This window comes from Aotus nancymaae, unplaced genomic scaffold, assembly GCF_030222135.1.
Source record: "Aotus nancymaae isolate 86718 unplaced genomic scaffold, 86718_ANA_hifiasm-v0.15.2.pri h1tg000059l, whole genome shotgun sequence".
NCBI lineage: Eukaryota > Metazoa > Chordata > Mammalia > Primates > Aotidae > Aotus > Aotus nancymaae.
The window spans coordinates 47,211,618-47,231,215 of NW_026988473.1; the positions used below are offsets into that span (position 1 = coordinate 47,211,618).

The window sequence follows — 19,598 nt, forward strand, 5'->3', positions numbered from 1 at the left end:
TGCACAAGAGCTCACACCTTGTGCATAAACCTTTGCATACCCCCCACACATTAAGCTTCCCAATCAAAATGCTGATGACGCTGGCTTTGCTATTCTCACAGGAACCAAACGATTTCAAAAATCCCCCATTACTCATCTGTTCTGAGCATTCCAGAATTAACCCTTGCTCTGCTTGTCCATATATTGTGCAGAAATCCTTTCTATCTCTTCAACTAACATTTGCCAACACAAAAAATGGGGGTTCTTCTTTCTCCATCTAAGATCATTAAATAAACATCTTCCTGGTTTTTTCCTTCTTTCTCCCTTTCTAGCCAGTTCCTCCTATAGGAGAAGCCCTCAGGGCTTACAGGCTTAATCACCTACGTTCTCTGTTTGAACCATAATTCATCTCCCATAAGCATTTACTCAGCAAACATTACTGACACTTTCTATATTCCAGGTCTTGAAATACATCTTATGATAGGTAGGGTTCCGGCTTTGGGAGCTTCTAGCCTATTCTACCACATAGCTCTTTGTTTCACACTTCTAACCAATTAACTTGAAATAACACCCTGAATCAGAGTTCAGAAAAAGGAAATCAAAGATGCCACATGACATTCAGATGGAGCACCAAGAAGAACACTTTGCCAAGGCCTGGAGACCCTCCAGGGCCCATCTCCACACCAGGGCTCTGGGGTGTCCACTGACATAGCCTACCTCCCTGATCCTCAAAGAGGTATTGTTGAGAACATAGTATCTTACAAAAGGATGAACCTGCAATTCTTTGACCAGTCCTCTGCATCCAGGAGCGTAGGAACCACAGATTTCAGTCCCTTTCCTATACTGACTGATCAATACATACTTACACTTGCCTGTGTCCACTCTCATTCTGATACTCCCTTGTCAATTCTGCCACTAGTTCTTTTAAAAAGCCCCTTTCCTCTTCTGACTTCTGCTTCTGTGAAGTAAAGAAAGGTGCAATCCTAAGTCCTATGTTATCCTGGCAGGCAAGGCACAGGTCAGCAGCTAGGGAGGACTGGCTAGAGACCCCCACCCCCGAATCTTCACTGGTCTTCACAATTCAGCTCTCTGGGGCTGACCAGTAGTCCTAGTACCCCAGTAAGAAAAGGTCCTTCCTTAGAGAGGACCTAAGCAAGAACCCTGAAGACATCTGCTTGCAAAAGGAGAAAGTCAATAGTAGCCAGAAAGATGTCTGGAAGCAACTGCTCTGCCCAGACTGCTTGTAGGATCCCAGGGCATAGAACCTTCCAGTCACCCTCCTGGCCACTACCGAGGCCAATCTTGTGATCTGAGATCCTCTCTGCTATGTTATTTGAGATGATTTCTTCCTGCCAGCATCGGGCCAGGTGCCCTGGACCTTGGTAGCCAAGAATAGGCTTCAAAAGGCTAAATGGAAAAGTGACCATCCTCAAAGGGCTCAGACTTCTCAGAAAGCTTTGGCACACAGTCCTGACCTTAGGTCAGTTTCCTGCAAATGAACTTAAGACAGCTCCATGAGGGCAGGGACTATGTCTGTCTGATTCACCACAGTAGCTCTGACAATCCCTAGGGCACAGGGCGTGAATACAGCTGATGCTCAATACTGATTCACTGGATTTATGTATAATGGCCTCTACCAAGGAAGGAACAAGAGCTCAGTAGAAAGAGCCCAAAATGTAGAGTCAGACAGCCCTGAATTTCAAACCTGCTAGCTATACCATTTATATTGCCACATGCAAGCCACTTTACCCATCTGAGTCAGCTTCCTGTCTATACAGTGAGGATAATAACACCAGCCTCAAAGCATTGTTAAGAGCATTGGACAGACTTCTATGTGAAGCCTTTAGCATAGTGCAGGGCAGAGGGCATGTCTTTGTTTTCAGTTCATAAGCACTTACGTACCTCTCATTATATGCTAGATACAATTCAAACATTGTCAGGGGCTGGGGGGTGTCCCAGATAATGGTTCATTTAATTCTTGAAACAATCCTATGCAGTAAGATCAATTAACCCTCCTTTTCAGTTAACAAATTGAGACAGAGAAGTAAAGTAACTTGATCGAAGTCTGATATCTGCAAGTGCAGGGCCAGGATTCTTATTATTTGTAAAGTCCAGACTGTTCAGCACTTTACTCCTCTGCCTCTACAGCACGCAACCAGTGAAGGTGAGTTCCTGTTGCTGCCCTATTTGATTATGGGGTGTATCTGACTAGGGCTTTCAGTTGCAAAGGAAACATATTCAGGTGCTCCCATGGTTTGCTATTTATTTTGTTTTTTAAACAATGGCCTGCTCCTCTGAGATCCAATTTTGGGTAAGTTTGTTGATCAAGAACTTCCCTTCATCTTGTCCTCCTGCTATCTCCTCTCACACGATCTATCAGAAAGAGACACACACACAGCTGTGTAAAAACAAAAAATGGAAAAGACAGGCACAGAAAAAGAGAAAGCCCAAGGGAGTGAGCACACATGCCCTTAGGAACCAAGTCAAAGGATGTCTCACATCCCTTCTAGAAATCCCCCAAAATGACTGTCTACACATAGGGTGTGGAGAGCCACCTAACCACACACGGAGCCCAAACGCAACAAGTCTCAGCTCACCCAAAGACCAAGTTAGCAAAAAGCAAATTAAGCCCTCTACTCCAGTGGCCAAAACCTCATCATAATGAGAGTTGTCCTTTTTTCTCCTCTATAAGATTGCATTTGCCCTACTGCCAACCATGAAGGAAATTTCATTACCAAAATAAATCACTTGACCTTGCTTCTCCAATGGCTCAGGATTAGTGATATCACAAAGCACTCTACAAATGCTCTGAAATATTGGAATAACCCTTTCAAGTAAAAAAAAAAAAAAAAACTTGGTATTTCACTAAAAGACTAAATCATTTTTTATTTTACTGCATGGAATCCAAGAATGCTTTAAATGTTTTCATTTTCAAAATCCTTAAAGAAAAAGTATGCTCTTTAAGGCCTTAAGAAACCCTGACTCCTGGTCTGGTTTGTGTCCTGATTCATGTATGGTAAGATGGGGAACAGGCTAAAAGCCCAGGATGGTAGCTCTGGCCCCACACTGTTCATATGATTCAATTCTCGAGTGGCTGGGGACTTACCGAGGAGGCTCCCAAGTCATCTTTCTCTCATTCTCCAAGTCACAGCCAGGTCAAAGGCAGTTCCCAAGCAACTAAGACAGTTCCTCTTAAGGGGTCCAGTCTCCACCACCCATAGCCCTATTAACCACCATAGTTCCCTTCCAAGGTAGCAGTAGAAGCAAAGCTCCTCAGAGAGAGGGAGTTCAGGGGGGATGTTTCCTCCCCAAGACAGCTGCCTGGAGGTGGGGGCGGCTGCAGGACAGTACAGCCTATGCATCTTCTGAGCCCCAATTAGGATACCTAATCCTGCAGGCTGTGTACTAAACCCACAATCAGTAAGACTGTTCTTTCCAAATGAGTTAAAATTCCTAATGCTGCTTGCTCAAAAGGACTGTCCCATTTTAAATCAGGTTAGCCACCAATACAAGTCACTAAATGTGTTGCTGAGTTCAGGAGAAAAGAACCCATATATCAAAACCATGCACACTAAGGAAGCACTCAGAACTTAAGTTACGCTAGGTACCCAAGACAGGCTAGGCTCCCAAGCAGCAAAACTGACCCTCTCGACAAGTCACAAAACCACAGCATCACAAAATGGAAAAGTCCAAAGGATCCATGGACATCATCAACTACCATACCATCTTATTTTACACAGGAGAAAACTGAGACGAAGACCAAAGGTAAAATGTTCAAGTTTACTGTCGATACGACTACTCAAATCCAAAGCTTCTCAGTGTTCTTCCTAGCCTGCTGCCTCTGAGACCCAATTACCAATAGAGCTCTTATACAATTATTTTCACACAGAAATATTTTTATAATTGGGTTATAGGCGAATTGGTTAAACCCACCAGGGCTGCTGCCAATAAAGTAAAATCTCAATGGAGAACAAAACAAAATTGGAGTTGACAAAAGTTAACTTGTGCTTTGAATTATGTTCTCTGCCCCAAAATCTTATTCCTGAAAGGACAATACCTTTCTCAGTATTTATTGTGAGAAATGAAGTGCAGTAGTTATGCCCAACTGGGATTTCTAATACTATACCTTTGTTTTAAATTAAAATAATTTTTGGGCAAACAAATGAGTGTTGTACAAGGTAGTGTCCCAAAGTTACGTTTCACTACCCATAATAAAATCATCTTCAAAGAAGCTTCAAAGATTAAAATGCTTTTCTCTGACTGTAAGAAAGGGAGGTACTGCATTTTCAGCTATGAAAACAAGACCCACAAAGCAAATTGCCAGGGTGAGGAAGAAGAGCCCAGGAAAGATACAGACATATAGAAAATCGAGGGCCCTGAAACTCTCTTCCCATAGTGACTGAGATGTTTCATCCACAGTCCATTTCATCAGATATGAAGAAGCTTTCCACGGTATAAAGGATATTATGGAAGCATACAACAAATGCTGAAGGCTTGCATCTCCTTTTCCCCTGTGTGTGACAGTCTGAGATGCTTCAGTGCTGCAGAAAGCAAAATTTTCCTTGTTTCCATTACATCATCCAAGTTGGAGAGGAGGACGGTGGGGTGGGGGCACAGCTGGTGGCAGCTGCACCACCATCTGCTTTCTCCTTAGCAGTGTGTGCTAGTTGGAGCCACAGCCTCCTATGGCTCCTGACAGAGGAAGTGCAGTATTAAAGGTACAACACCGTATTATGAAAAAGACTTCAAACTGCTTACAAATAAATCACTCCCGTGATAAGTTAACCTTAAGTAGATCACTGAGCCAGTTCTCTCTGAGTTTAGGTTGTGTTTAAGTCTTTTTTAGACTCAGCTACAGTGCAAACTCTGTCAACTCAACATGCTCAATTAGACAGGCAGAATGTTCAAGCAACCACACCTGCCATCTGCTTCTCAAAAGGTAAGCAGCCAAAAAGTACAGGTCTGCAGCTGGAAGCATTTATGGAAGGAAGTTAAGGGGTGCTCAAACCCAGCAAGCAAGCCCCGGACTGGCAGGTGGATCCTTGTTGTTGCCCTTGGCATCTGAGCCAGCTAGTTAACAGGTCTCACTCTCCTTGGCACTCTTGGTGTTTCCTTCAGAATGCCCTGCAGGGCATCCCCCAAAGAAGGGGAGATGGTTGAGAGTGACCCAGGGGTGCTAACGCCTTGTCTGACTATTCAACTGCAAACTGGCAGCAAAGGAGCAAACTGGTGGTTCAGAGGCTGATCAAGCCCATGCACAGGTTTTCTCTGGCCTGTACAGAGTTGCTTAAAAAAAAAAAAAGTGCTGGCTTTTTAAAAAGAGTAGATTTCATATAAGCATCTAGATTGCTGGCTCTTCCTCAAGGGGTGGTGAGCAATCAGGGGATTTGGCAGCACCAGGCTCCCATTCCTAGGGCATCAGTTATCTAGAGGTAAGTGGCAGTGCTTCCTTGCAATCAGGTCTGCGTTTAGAAGACCTCCTCCCCACCAATCCGTGTCTGCATTTGCCAGTGCAACTATCTATGTTCCTGCCTGGACCCCTAGAGTTTCTGACGTAATGCCACTAAGCATGTAGAAGAAGAAAAGCCCAGGGAGTGATTTCTCAAAGTTTCTTTACTGACTCTTCTTTTTAGTTGAAGGCTGGTCCTGTGGATGACCCACTAAAATTCTACAAATATCATTCAACCCCAACCAATGAATGGCTCTTGCTGGAAGACCAGCTACAATCTATCCCCTACGACAGGTTGTAATATTTTAAAAGAGCGTTCCAGGCCACTTACCATACATTTTGCCTTCGTCTGATAAGATGATTTTCCTCCTCCCACATGGCGGATAGATAGCCAGGGCTTCCTGAAAGCTCTGCTCAATGTCGGGGCTCCAGACCCCTTCTGCGTCATTGTCAATTGGCTTATCTGCAGAGTCGCTCATCCTTTCCATGTTTTCGGCAGGGCTCTCGCTGCCGCTCCAGCTGCTGGGCTCAATTTTGGCGGTGGGATTTTCCAAGCCGAAGCCTGGAGTCTTTTCAAGAAAATAAACCTAAAAGAGAAAACAAACAACAGTGTAAGGGTGTGGTAACCACAATCATAATGCTCTTGCTAGCTCTAGTGCAAGTTCTTCAGTCACCAGCTTTTTATTTTTATTTCAGTCATTTTGGCGGTACAGGTGGTTTTGGGTTACATGGATAAGTTCTTTAGTGGTGATTTCTGAGATTTTGGTGCAATCACCAGCTTTGCTTGGAGAACTCCTAGGGGAGAATATGGAATTTTGAGATCCAAGTGGCTTTATTCTCTAAGCATCATGTTAAGCACCTACACAGAAATGTAACAGTGGGCAGAAGCTGGATAGCCTTCACAGACAAGAGGAAATTTATATGGAAGAATAGTACTCAATCGGAGTTGCAAGTTTGCAGTGATTCACACAAAAGCCATTTACTGAGTGCCTACTATCTACCAGGGGCACTTCACTAAATGATTATCAAATCTCCATAGCAGAACAAGTTATTTATAAGAAAATAAAATAAAGGTTTTTTTTGTTTGTTTTTGGAGACGGAGTTTTGCTCTGTTGCCAGAGTGGAGTGCAGTGGGGCGATCTCGGCTCACTGCAACCTCCATCACCCTGATTCAAGCGATTCTCCTGCCTCAGCCTCCTGAGTAGCTGGGACTACAGGCACGGGCCACCACGCCCAGCCAATTTTATATATATATACACATATATATCAGCAGAGACAGGGTTTTACCATGTTAGCCAGGATAGTCTCAATCTCCTTATCAATCTCCTGACCTCATGATCCGCCCACCCTCGGCCTCCCAAAGTGCTAGAATTACAGGCATGCGCCACCACACCGAGCCATAAAGTTTTTAAAATAATCCACTTCACCATGGCAACTGGCATCATAACTCTGAAACTCTGACAGTTTCACTATCCCAATATGAGATCATCAAGATGCAAGGGGAGGGAGGGAAGGAGGGAGCGAGATAATTTTGCTATCACACATACTCCTTCTCTGAGACAGCAATGTCAGCTGACCTGTACCTATGTCATTTATTTCTGGGTCTTTTACCCTGTAGAATCAGGTTACTTTGCCACTCTCAGCAACTAGGTTGCAACCTTGAAGTAGGGACCAAGTTGTCCCCAGTCTTGACTTCCCTGCAACACCTATCACAAGTGCCTAGCACACCTGTGGAAATATTCTCTATTGACATGGAGCACTCCCTCTCGTAGCCTATGCTGAATTCCTGACCACATGAAAACTGTGGGGGAGACTTTCTTTTTTTGTAGCAATGATGATTACAGAACCAAAAAAAGAGAAGAAAAAAAAAATCAAAGATTTATTCCCCTTAAATTATGCATATAACCTACGGTCATAAAGGGATAAGCTTTCCAAACAAATGTCAAATTGGCATAACACCAATATGAAAATGATCTTATATCCAGTACTCCCTGCTGTTCTGCACACTGACATATCAACATATCAATATTCCTTTGTTGAAAAGGCATCAGATCATTAATTCAAAGGCCCCCAAAAAAGGAGGGGAAAGGAGTGATCAAAAAGAGGATGCCCAGGGCCTGAGTAAGGAGGGCTTCATGTGGCCACGGTTCCTCCCCTTCCCGCCCCCTCAAGTCCAGGCAGTATTACAAATGGACACCCAGGAGGGAAGCAAGTGCTGGTGGCCCCGCCCGGCACCAGGGACTGCTCCATATTTCAGGGCCGTCACCTGACAACGAGCAACCTGTCTTCTTCCCCACTCTCTCCCAACTATATCCTGTGCCCCTGTCCTCCCCCACCTGTGTATATCAACAGATGCCAGGTGCAGAAACTCTGAAGCACATGAATACTACACAATTAATGGTAAAATATAACTAGTGGGTACTTTTGGCTTCTTCCCTTACAGCTTTGTAGACTTGGCAGCACCTGGATTAAAAAAAAAAAAATACACAAAAAATCCCTCTGGTTGGCTGCCTTTAAATGCTGCTACTGAACCACCATTCAAAGAACTTGTCAGCAAAATATTTACTACCTCTTACCAACATATGTACATTTACACAGGACTTTCAAAATTGCCAAATGTGAAGGTATAAATTACGCCACAAGAAAGCATTTTGTGACTGACCTCCAGATGAACCTGACAATGCCTGCAGTGTGGGCTTTTTGAATTCTTAAACTATTACCATTTTTGTTGGGATCTAAGAGTCTTATAAAATTCAAACTAAACTATACTCTAGAGTCTGTTCTAGCTCCAAAGTAGTTTATTAGATAAATTACGAGAAGAGTGAACTCTTTGAGCAGTGGCTAGCCCACCTTCTTCCTCTCCACTCTACCCCCCCAAAAAACAAAACAAAAGACAAAAACAACACACACGTACAAAACCACAGGCCAGTCCTTGAGCTCTGGGCATTTCACAGCAGTATGAATTTACTCCAAGAAGCTGCACTTTAAAATAGTAGTTACGTCCAGTGCTCAGTCAGGATGGCAGGCAATGGGATCCAGGACAGTCGGGAGCAGCTGAAGAGACCAAGGGACTTTCAACTGCCTAAAAAGAATGTTCTCATATAATTGCAAGCCCCGGAGTCTCCAGACCAAAACACGCCAACGACCCCCATTCAGTGCTTGAAGTCCCCTCAAAATCTACTCAGCTGGTCAGAGTCTACCCTTGAACACCACCAACAGCAGGGAACTCATTACCTTCTCAGTACTGCTCCACTTCATGCTGACATGTTGAAATTCTTCCATCTATCAGGTGAAAACCCACCTCCTGATTAACATATACACAACCATTCCTTGAGAGCATATCCCATCCTCCAAGGGAACAAATCTCTCCTAAGACACCAATTTAGGTATGACAGGAGCAGCTCCCAGGATCCCAACTGTCTTCCAGACTAGAAACCATCATCCCTCTGCCCACCCTCATGAATGCATTTAATGGCCCTCAATAAATGGCACTCAGAGGTGGACTTACTTTTCATTAAACTTCTAAGCTCCTGCTCCTCAGGGGCTGTCCCTGAATCTTGTCTTTTGTGCAACTGGTTTCAAAGCTAAAATCAGGAGTTTATGTTTATTCCTATTAAATTCTATCATTTTTAGCCTCAGCCCACAGCCCAAAGATGGGAAGATTCTTCTGAATCCTAACTGCACACTTAGTGTCCTGAGACACTGAACAACTTCTGAAGAGCTATTTGTCACATTGGGAGGATGCAGATCCACTGTGGGGAAGTTCCAAAGAATATTCTGACTCAACATAAGAAAACGATTTCTGCTACTTGAACTGCTCCATAAGGGGAAGGCTGTGGAGAAGACAGGCAGCAGACCTTTGCAGACAACCACTTCTAATTACCTTTATAGCTATGAATCACAAGTTCCTGGTTGTTTGGGGGAATGCAGTATTAACTAGCATTAATTGATCTATCCACTTAGTAAGTACAGCCACTGCTCTAAATGCTCACATGTTTTTATTCATTTACTACAAAGGGAAAGACCCTGTGTGCCCCAGCTCTTGCAGTTTCTGGTCAACTAGAACTCAGCAGGATGGAATTACCTAATCTAGCAATGGGCAAAGAACTAGCAGATACATAATTCAAAGAGTTATACAGACCTTTGGTTTTACAACCCCATCGCACGATGAAGACCTAAATGGGCAGAGAATTCCCAATCACAAGACTGGGGCTAGCTTAGAAAAGCTCCCCATACTGGATACCAAAATAACCATCCTGGCACTCCACCCCTCAGGTTCCTTCCAGCCCAGCTCAAACTCCAACTCATCCTGGAAACTGGCCTTGTATCTAGAGGCTCTGATAGTATCAACCACACTTTAGGAGAATCCTAAAAACACATGGAAATACTTAACTGCCAGGCATTATCTCGATTCTGAATCTATAGGAACAAGCACCTGATTATAATCAACATTAAAATCTAAACAAGTGAATTATGCACACAATGTCTGTACCTGCAGAGCTGTATCTTTACCTCCTCATACATATACATCCTTTGAGTGAAAGAGTCAGCTTTCACTAAATTCAGTAAATAAAGAACACAGTATCAAGGCAAGAGATGGGAGGGAAAGGGAGGAGAGGTGGTATGAAGACTCCCAACAGATCTGGGTTCCAAACCTACTCGCCCTCAAGCCATGGAGCTCAAAACTATCGCAATTACTTTGGTGTCAACCTAATAACTCTCTCAGAAGCTCAGGTTTTCATTTGTTAAATGCAGATAACAAATTAAATTCAATCCCAATACAGAAAAATGATTAAGGGGTAGAGGGACTCCATTCCATATGGTTGCCTTAAAGATAATGAGTGAAGGCGCTCTGTCATCTGTAAAACCATGAACAGGTGTTCACTTATGTCCAAGTCCATCCTCCCTAGACAATGTTATGTACCTTGTGATGGATGGTGAAGAAATAAGAGAGCTTCATCTAATGGTTCACTTTGGGAAATCAATTTACAAAGGATCCTCTTCTTCAAGGTTTTCAAATGACTGCATAGAAAATGGAAATTGGTGACACCACCTTTATTTCTAACACTAATCTAAATTTGAATTTATTCACGGGTTCAACAGCTTTCAGATTCTTATGGGCAGTGTGGTTCAGGGTAATAACCCTTTCCACAGAATGTCCTCAAGGAAAGAGAACAGAAAAGTCTTGTTTGTTGGAAATACATTTAAAAATATGTATATTTGGTAGCCCCCATGTGCCTCAGTTTCCATCAGAAACACTTTTCTGAAGAATTCTTAATTCCTGAAATTTTTCCCAAACAAACTCCAAAAACAAACTGTTACTATGACCCAAATATCCTGGTAACTGCCTCAACAGCCACATTCTCTAAATGGATCATTCTTTCACCATAACCTACTGAGGCTTCAAAAAGAGTAATATGAGTACAGTTAAGATATCACACGTGCATTCAACCAATACACGTTTTAGTATAAAAGCCTGGGGGGTGGCAGGGATAAGACAGTCAAATGCAGGTGCTCTGACTCCAACTCTATTCAACAAGGGATGAGGCAGAACACAGGAGTTTGCTGCTCCCTTGATCTTAATTCCTCTGGGTCTCTCATAATGTCAGTTTCTCATCCATTTTCAGATTACTTAAAGGCTCTGAAGTAAAAGAGTTAATTTTAACTAATCCTCATAATCAATGAAACACAAGGATATCACTGAACACAAGGATCACCAAAAAAAAAAAAAAAAATTATATGGCTTGTTTTTGCCAGTGTCTCAATATTCTAGGAGGCCACAGGAAAAAAGCTGGGATGAAGTTAGGGCTCTGTCCACCTGGGTAACCCAGGACCACACAGCACTTGTAGCTCCAGTGTGCCTCAATTTCCATCATTAACCCTGGAGGAGGCCAACTTATTCATTCATCACCATGTCATCCCACAGACTCTATCTATAACAGAACTAGTGAGTTCGGGCCTGTAATCCCAACACTTTGGGAGGCCAAGGCTCACACCTGTAATCCCAGCACTTTGGGAGGCTGAGGCAGGTGGATCACTTGAGGTCAGGAGTTCAAGACCAGCCTGGCCAATGTGGTAAAACATTGTCTCTATTAAAAATACAAAAAAACTAGCTGGGCCTGGTGGCAGGTCCCTGTAATCCCTGCTACTGGGAGGCTGAGGCAGGAGGATTGTTTGAACCTGGGAGGAGGAGGTTGCAGTGAGCCAAGACTGTGCCATTGTACTCTAGCCTGGGCAACAGAGTGAGATTCCATCACAGGAAAAAAAAAAAAAAAAAACTTCGTGAGCTGGTTTGTCATTGTTCCTCCCACTTGTACCCCAGTGACCCTTCCTGAGGGCAGAGACTATATTACACTTACAGTGTCCCTAGTGCCAGTACCATACCTGACATATAAATATTCAACCACAATCGTTCACACCTGTAATCCTAGCACTTTGGGAGGCCAAGGCAGGCAGATCACCTGAGGACAGGAGTTCGAAACCAGCCTGGCCAACATGACAAAACTCTGTCTCTACTAAAAACACAAAACTTAGCCAGGCATGGTGGCAGGCACCTGTAATCCCAGTTACTTGTGAGGCTGAGGCAGGAGAATCACTTAAACCCAGGAGATGGACACTGCAGTAAGCCAAGATCGGGCCACTGCACTCTACCCCGAGACAGAGCAAGACTCTCTCTCTCAACAAAAAAAAAAAAAGGAACCAACAACCAATAAAAGGAACACAAATATTCTTTGATAACAACATGACTGAGCTTATCACCCAACATTTCCACAAGAAAAGGAAGTGTTTCAGCTACTTTCACATTCCTGACTCTGGCCAAAGTTTCAATGAGCAGTAAGAGACCCAGAGGAAATTGCCAAATTAGGAGGACACAAGGAGACAGACTTTAAGCCAGGCACAGTGTAAATAATGAAGAGTTGGCTGGCTGATCCAATTTCTTTTTTTATTATAAGTTCTGAGACACATGTGCAGAACGTGCAGGTTTGCTACATAGGTACACAAGAGCCATGGTGGTTTGCTGCACCCATCAATCCGTCATCTATATTAGGTATTTCTCCTAATGCCATCCCTCCCCAGCCCCCCAACCCCTGACAGGCCCCAGAGTGTGATGTTCCCTTCCCTTGTGTCCATGTGTTCTCATTGTTAACTCCCACTTATGAGTGAGAACACGCTGTGTTTGGTTTTCTGTTCTTGTGTTAGCTTTTTAATCACAATTATTGGCAGCTAATAGACCTTCTGTGTTAGAGGGATGAATAAGGTTTGGGTCCTTTAAGAGATAACCTTCTTTTATCACAAGCAAATCTTATTTAAGGAGAATAGTAATTTTTGAGATAATGTATTTTACCTTCTCCATTTCCCTTTCCCTTTAGATGACTGGAAAAGAACAGAACCAGAGGGTGACAGCTACAGGGAAAGCTATAAGGGAGGCAGAGTGGCCAGGGAGTAAAGAGCAGAAGCCAAGGAGGTAGCCAAGGAAGAAATTCGAAGAGATGACAAATGGTAACAAAGCAAACCTGAGTGATCGGGTGAGCGGAAAGGGCAGCATACAGGCAGTGGCAACGGGATAGGCACTAATAGCCCAGGAAGAGAGAGAAGTCAGTACAACTGAGAGCCACTTTAGGGTTTCTAGAAAGAGAATCACATGGTTGAAATGATATTTATAGTGGACAACTCAACCAAACATCTGATGGCTTGAAGGTCACTGTAATCTTAGTTGAAGTCCAAATTTCTCTCATAGGAATAAACCTGCCCTCCAACAAAAAGACTGAGGAAAAAAAGTGCTTTTCTCCCAAAGTGAACTGGTACCAAATTCAGCCTTCTCCCAGAACTAGGTGTCAGGCACAATGCCAGCAGCTTCTGCTTAGAGGATCTTATTTAATCGCTGCTCTTACCCCTTCAGTATAATCCCCACCTTGTGAGGTTCAGAGACCTAAATAAGTTGTCCAAAGTCCTACACTTCACAGAGTTTGAACCTAGGAGTCATTTTCCAGACAGAATGCACATTCTGCAGGAATATCAGACACACTATACCCTCCCTAGACAGGAGGACGTAGGAGGTGCTGAATTCTCAGGTCTGTCCATAACTGACATCATCAAGCACAGTCTACTTAATTCCTAATGAATAGTGATGATCCTGACTCACCACTATGTCAGGCGCTAAATAATGGTTAATTGGTTTTGCATATGTAAAGTGGGTTGTGTTACTATTTTCCTACCATTTCAGACACTAGCCAACCTTGCCAACAAGTGGCCTGAGAAAAACACAGGTGAAGATGGGCAGCCTGGATTTTGTAGGCAACCACAAAAGAAATGGAAGTGCAGAAAGTATGTCATTGTCAGAGACAGGGCAGATTCTCAGGGAATGCTGAGGCTGAGAACTGAGGCAACCTCTGCCACTATGACAGTAGCAGCCAGTGAGCCTTGGTGCCAACTGCTAACAGGTTCCCTCTAATTTCAGCAGGGAGGAGTGGATAATTACTCCTTCTCGTTTTCAAAAATCACTTCCGTGTCAACAGAATCCCATCAACAAGCCAATATCTCTTCACCAAGCCCCAATGCTGAGCATCCCATTAAAGGACTTAGCATTACCCTCCTGAGAATCTCTGATTAATTCTCCGCTCCATCAGCCCTAAGTACTTGCCCAGGTGACAATTCAAGAAAAGCTCTGATTGATTTCATGCTATGCAGCTCTGATGGGACCACTCTGCACTACCAGCCTTTAGGGGAATCACCGACACCATCCCCTTAATGAATCTGTTAGCCATTGAGAACAGAAATCCTGCCCCTTCCTTTCTCCTGTCACTAACACCAGTCAAGCTGATCATTGTTGTTCTTCATCAGTGGACTCCTTCAAAAGGACAAGGCCACAGCCCCAGCTTCAGGCAATCTATCCCATCTGACCATTCCAAAGCAAAGATCTGATTATCAAGACAGTGCATTCGCAAAGTGAGCATGAGCCAGAGGACATGACTCATAGCCCAAGTCTCAGAGCCCAAGATGCTCCCACCCTGGGATATGGACAACTTAAAATCAGGAAACACATTTCAACCCCAGAAACAGAGCTTCTTCTCCTACTTTAAGAGAGCAAATGCCCCAACTGTTAGCAGTAAGTAGCTGTCAGTATTTCAAAAGGAAAACTCGTAAGTGTTTCCCAGGAGTAGCAGTCCAAAGAAAACCTTAAGACTAACTCCCCAATTCCAACAGGCCTGTAGAGTGAACATACACTTCAGGTAGACTAACCAACCATACTGCTTACTAAAAATAAAGAAAACATCAGGAAAATAATACTTTTTAGCCACTAACCTACGAATCACATCACTTTCTTAGTTGGTAAGAGTCACCATCCTATTATTATAACTCAGTATTTTAAATGACAATAAGCATAAAGTAAAAATCACAAGTAGAAAGTTCACATGTAAAAAGACATCAACATATAAAATAAATAAAAGTATATACAACATTTCAAAAAGTCTCCCTCAGCTTCATGATTGATGGAAAGCCTAGAAATGGGTCCTATACCATCACAGCACTGGCTCCCCAAGAGGCAAGTCTATGGGTACATGCCTGAGGAGTCATCCCTGCCTACTAAAGGCCAGGGGAGACTCACCCAATGTTACATAGTCTGTTGACAGCCAACTTAAATGGTATGTTGGCACTGGTCTCACTCCAGGTCCCAGCAGTAACCTGTCCAGATGCAGTCCCCTTGGCTGATTCAGAATTCTAATTGTGCTGCATCTGAAACGGCCCTCCCTACTTTGCATACAAAAATAGTCCAGGGCTTCTCCACCAGCTTCTATGACGTTGGATGCTTCTCTCATTCTGGGGTTTGGGGAGAGAAGCAATAGGGAAATCTACACTTCACTCCTGGTTGAGTCATAAGCCAATCAACAAGGAAAACCTCAATCAAGATGGCATTTTAAAGAGCTGAACTGCAAAGGTCAAGCCCTGCTCTGGTCCTTTGACCACAGCCTCTGACATTCAATGCTCTGAAGATCTAATGGATCCAAATGGATCTCATTAGCATTCACATCAGGATCCAAAATCTAGGCTGTAACATACCCAAAAGGAAAAAAGCTCCTCTTTCCTGTCAACCTAGGGAACCAAAACCACAATTCATCATATTGTTTTCCTTCCCAACCTCTAGACTATCAGAAATCCGGCTGTCACTTTCTCTTGTGTGGGTGTTATCAGATCTGGTCTATCTGCCTTTACCCATTTCTAATGGATCTGAGAACACAGATCCTCACAGCCCACCCAAATGATACGTGGATATTTCTGAGTACCAAAACATGATCGTAAAACTCCTCTGGGGCAGAAGCAGAGCCTGTGTGACCTCTACAGCCTAGGACAGTTGTATCTCAAGCAACATTGGGATGCTGGATAAAAGTGAGACAACATAAAATAACAAATAAAATGAACCTGTTTGAATAAATGCAGGTCTTGTGCAATCTTGAAGAAAAACAAAGCGGAATGACTTGCACTGCCCAATATGAAACCTCAATGCAAAGCTTAGTCATTAATAGTATGGTACTGGCACAAAGACATAGAAAATAGGCCAACGGATCAGAATAAAACGTCTGGAAACAAACTCATACACATACGTTGACTTGATCTGTAACAAAAGTGACACTGTATTACCCTGAGAAAAGGTCTTTTTTTTTCCAGTAAATGAGCCAGGTTCATTGATATCCATACGAAAAAGTAAAACTTGCCCCACCCCACATACTTTACAATCCATCTGAAATAGATTTTAGATCTGAAAGTAAAAAACCAATAAAGAATTTAGAAGAAAACTTAGCAGATTACCTACGTGGCCATAAAGTAGTCAAGGATTACTTTAAAGGGACACAAAAGCACTAATCAGGAGGGGAAAACATGATAAACTGGATTACATCACAACTTAGAACTTGCTTTCATGAAAGAACCGTTAAGAAAATAAAAGCAGGCCACAAAGTCGATATTTGCAACACATGTATTCAACAGAGACTCATGTCCTTCATCCTACAGAAACTCTTACAAAACAGTAAGAAATCGGACAACCCAATTAAAAAAAAGTAAAAAGCTAATGTATTTTATAAAACATAACCAAATGGCCCATAAACATATGAAAAGGTGTTCAACTTAGTTATTAAAGAAATGCAAATTAAAACAATGTGATACCTCTATCAAGCCACTAAAAGAACTAAAAAAAAGAGAGACTACTAATACTAAGGGTTTTCAAGGAGATGGAGCAAATGGAACTCTCAGAGAGCTGATGAGAGTGCAAATTGGTACAATCATTCTGGAAAACTCTTTGGCAATATCTACATACCAAAACTGATTATATATGCATACCTTCTGACTCAGCAATTCCAAATCCCAGGTACAGATGCTAAAGAAATGCATGCTTATGTTCACCAAAAGACAGGTATAGGAACGTTTATATTTTCATTATTTGTAACAGCTAGAAACAGCCAAATTTTTGTTAACGATAGGATATTAAAAACTATAGCATAATCAAGCCCGGCACTGTGCACATCTTAATCCCAGCACTTTGGGAGGCCGAGACAGGCGGACTCCTTGAGAGTAGGAATTGAGATCAGCTGGGCAACACAGTGAGACCCCCATCTCTACAAAAAACAGAAAAAAATTACCTGGGTGTTGGTGGCACAAACCTGTAGTCCCAGCTACCCCAGAGGCTGAAGTAGGAGGATCACCTGAGCCCAGGAGATCAAAGGCAGTGAACTATGATCATGCCACTGCACTCTGGCCTAGGAGAGAGAGTGAGACTCTGTCTCAAAAAAAAAAAAACTGAAACATATTCATAAAATAGAATGGTATACAACTGCACTGTCCAATGCAGTAGGCGCTAGACACATTTGTGAATTTAAATGTAAATTATTAAGATTAGAAATTCAGTTGTCCAGTCGCACTACCCATATCTTATGAGCTCAATATTCACAAGTGCCTAATGGCTACTGTGTCATATGGCACAGACAAAAAGCATTTCACTGCCACAGAAAGTTCTATGGGACAGTAATGAGAATACAAACCAATAACAACTACAAGTAACAACGTGGGTGAATTCTAGCAATGCAATACTGAGGAAAAAAAATAGATACAAAGAAATATATACTATACTGTCTGCCTCCATTCATAACAAGTTCAAACACTATCGAAACTCATCTACATTATTAGAAGTCAGGGTAATAACGACCCTTTGGAGTTGAGAGTACTGATTGGAAGGGAGTGTGGGGAGGCTTAGGGGGTTCTGGTCATGTCAGTGCAGATCAATGGCTTTGGAGGCCAGTGCATTCAAATGGAAAAACACAAGGGACTCAATATTGATGATATGTGTGCCCTTTGCTATATGCAAGTTGGACTTCAATAAAAGTTACAAAAAAATAAAAAATAAATAAATAAAACCTGCAGTTTCAGTGCCTTTCTGATTCTATTGTTACCTTAGAGAAAGTTAATTCCAGGAGCTCTGAATACATTTGCTTTTATTGAATTACGCTTTGATGTGCTGCCATCAGCATACGAAAGGTTATTAGAAGAAACAGCCTATGAGATTCGTCTCTATGTTGACTGCAAGGATGCAGAAGACGTGGCTCATCAAGTCACACAGAGACTGCTCTTTACAAAGATCCCAAAGGAAAGTTCTACAGCAAACAAAACACAATGTGTTTTCTACCTCGTGGTCAACCCACTGGCCTTTCCTTTACTCACTAGGCACCGAAGTGCGCTGAGCCACCCTGGCAGGCCCCTCAGAGAGCTCTCAGGTGGTTTTGGTCAGCAAGTTTGGTCTCATTCCTAGGTCCACTTTCAGTCTTCACCTCTATCCTCTTCTTTTTCTCCCACCTTCTATTTATGCTATTTTACAGTCTTGCATGGTGCCTTAAAATGATTCCGAAACAAGATGGGGTGTAAACATGAAAGGGAAAGTATTTCTGTTTTCTAATTATCTGTTTAAATTTGATGTGGTAAAGCATTTACTGAAAGCCTCTCCCACCCGTCTCTTCACCCATATGTGCCAAGCACTGGATACGGAGATAAAGATACCATGTTCCCTGTCCTCAACAAGCACCCTCTCCTGCAAGACTTCAAAGCCCCTCCTGTGGGAAGCCTGGCCTGACCTTTCCCCACTCCTCTGTGTTCCCACAGGTAGTAGCACCTTGGCCAGCCAGTACAAATGAACTGACTCACTCACCAGATAGAAATGATTCGTTTATCCATCACTCAAATTTGAGGGTTTGTGAGATCTTTAAGGGTTGGGTCCGTGCCTTTAGTCATCTCTCCTTTTTTTTTCTTTTTTTTTTTTGTTTTTTGGGTTTTTTTTTTTTTGAGACAGGGCCACTGCATCCTCAACTTCCAGGGCTCAAGCCACCCTCCTACCTCAGCCTCCCAAGTAGCTGCGACTACAGACGAATGCCACCATGCCCAGCTAATTATTTTGGTTTTATCGTAGATACGTAGCCTCACTATGTTACCCAGGCTCTTTCCGAACTCCTGGCCTCAAGCAATTCTCCTGCCTCAGCTTCCCAAAGTGCTGGGACTACAGGCGTGAACCACCTCACCCAGCCTAGTCATCTTTCTCTGTCTCGCATTCAGCAGAATGCCTAGCACATGGCAACTGCTCCGCAGAAGAGACTGAATGGTTGCTGGAAATAACGAGTCAGTGGGTGAATACATGAATGAACAAGTGAATAAATATGTCACCAGCTGCAATAGAGGAATCAACAGAGAGCCGTGCTGGAAAAGTTTATTCTGTCTCTCGGATCAATGAAGTTTCTCGGAGGGTGGCATTTAGGCTGGTCTGAAAGGTTGAGCTGGACTTATAGGCCAAGTATCAGTGGAGGAGATGTGGAGACGAGAGAGCCAAGTGAGAAGGCAGAAGGGCTAGAGCAGAGGCTGAAAATGTAAGCTGAGCCAATCACAGGGGGCCTCACAGGCCATGACGAAAGGTGTATTGTTTCATACAAAAAGCAGGAAAACACCAGAAACACCAGGAGTGTGTGAGCAACTCTTGAAGTTGTGTGTATGTGTGTCTATCTACTTGGGAAGATAAAGAGTGAAGAACCGAGAATGTTACACATCTGGAATAAGAATTTTTAAATCATAAGTATTTTCAATATGGTCCAATTCCAAGGCCAGAACAGTTCTTTAAACTGAAATATTACAATGTGATGCC

General features: G+C 42.9%; 1 protein-coding gene across 11 annotated transcripts in view; it reads right to left on the reverse strand.

Moving 5' to 3' along the window:
• The window catches only part of TEAD1 (TEA domain transcription factor 1), a 270,375-nt gene that overhangs the window by 173,335 nt on the left and 77,442 nt on the right, over nt 1-19,598 (reverse strand). For 10 of the 11 annotated variants that reach the window (XM_012456636.3, XM_021675161.2, XM_012456635.3 and 7 more), the window contains exon 2: nt 5,760-6,015. In XM_012456636.3, coding sequence (XP_012312059.1) covers nt 5,760-5,916 — 157 coding nt within the window. In that variant the 5' untranslated portion in view covers nt 5,917-6,015. Of the gene's footprint in view, nt 1-5,759; nt 6,016-17,061; nt 17,163-19,598 lie in introns of those variants that run through there. The other variant, XM_064365161.1, reaches the window with a different exon arrangement.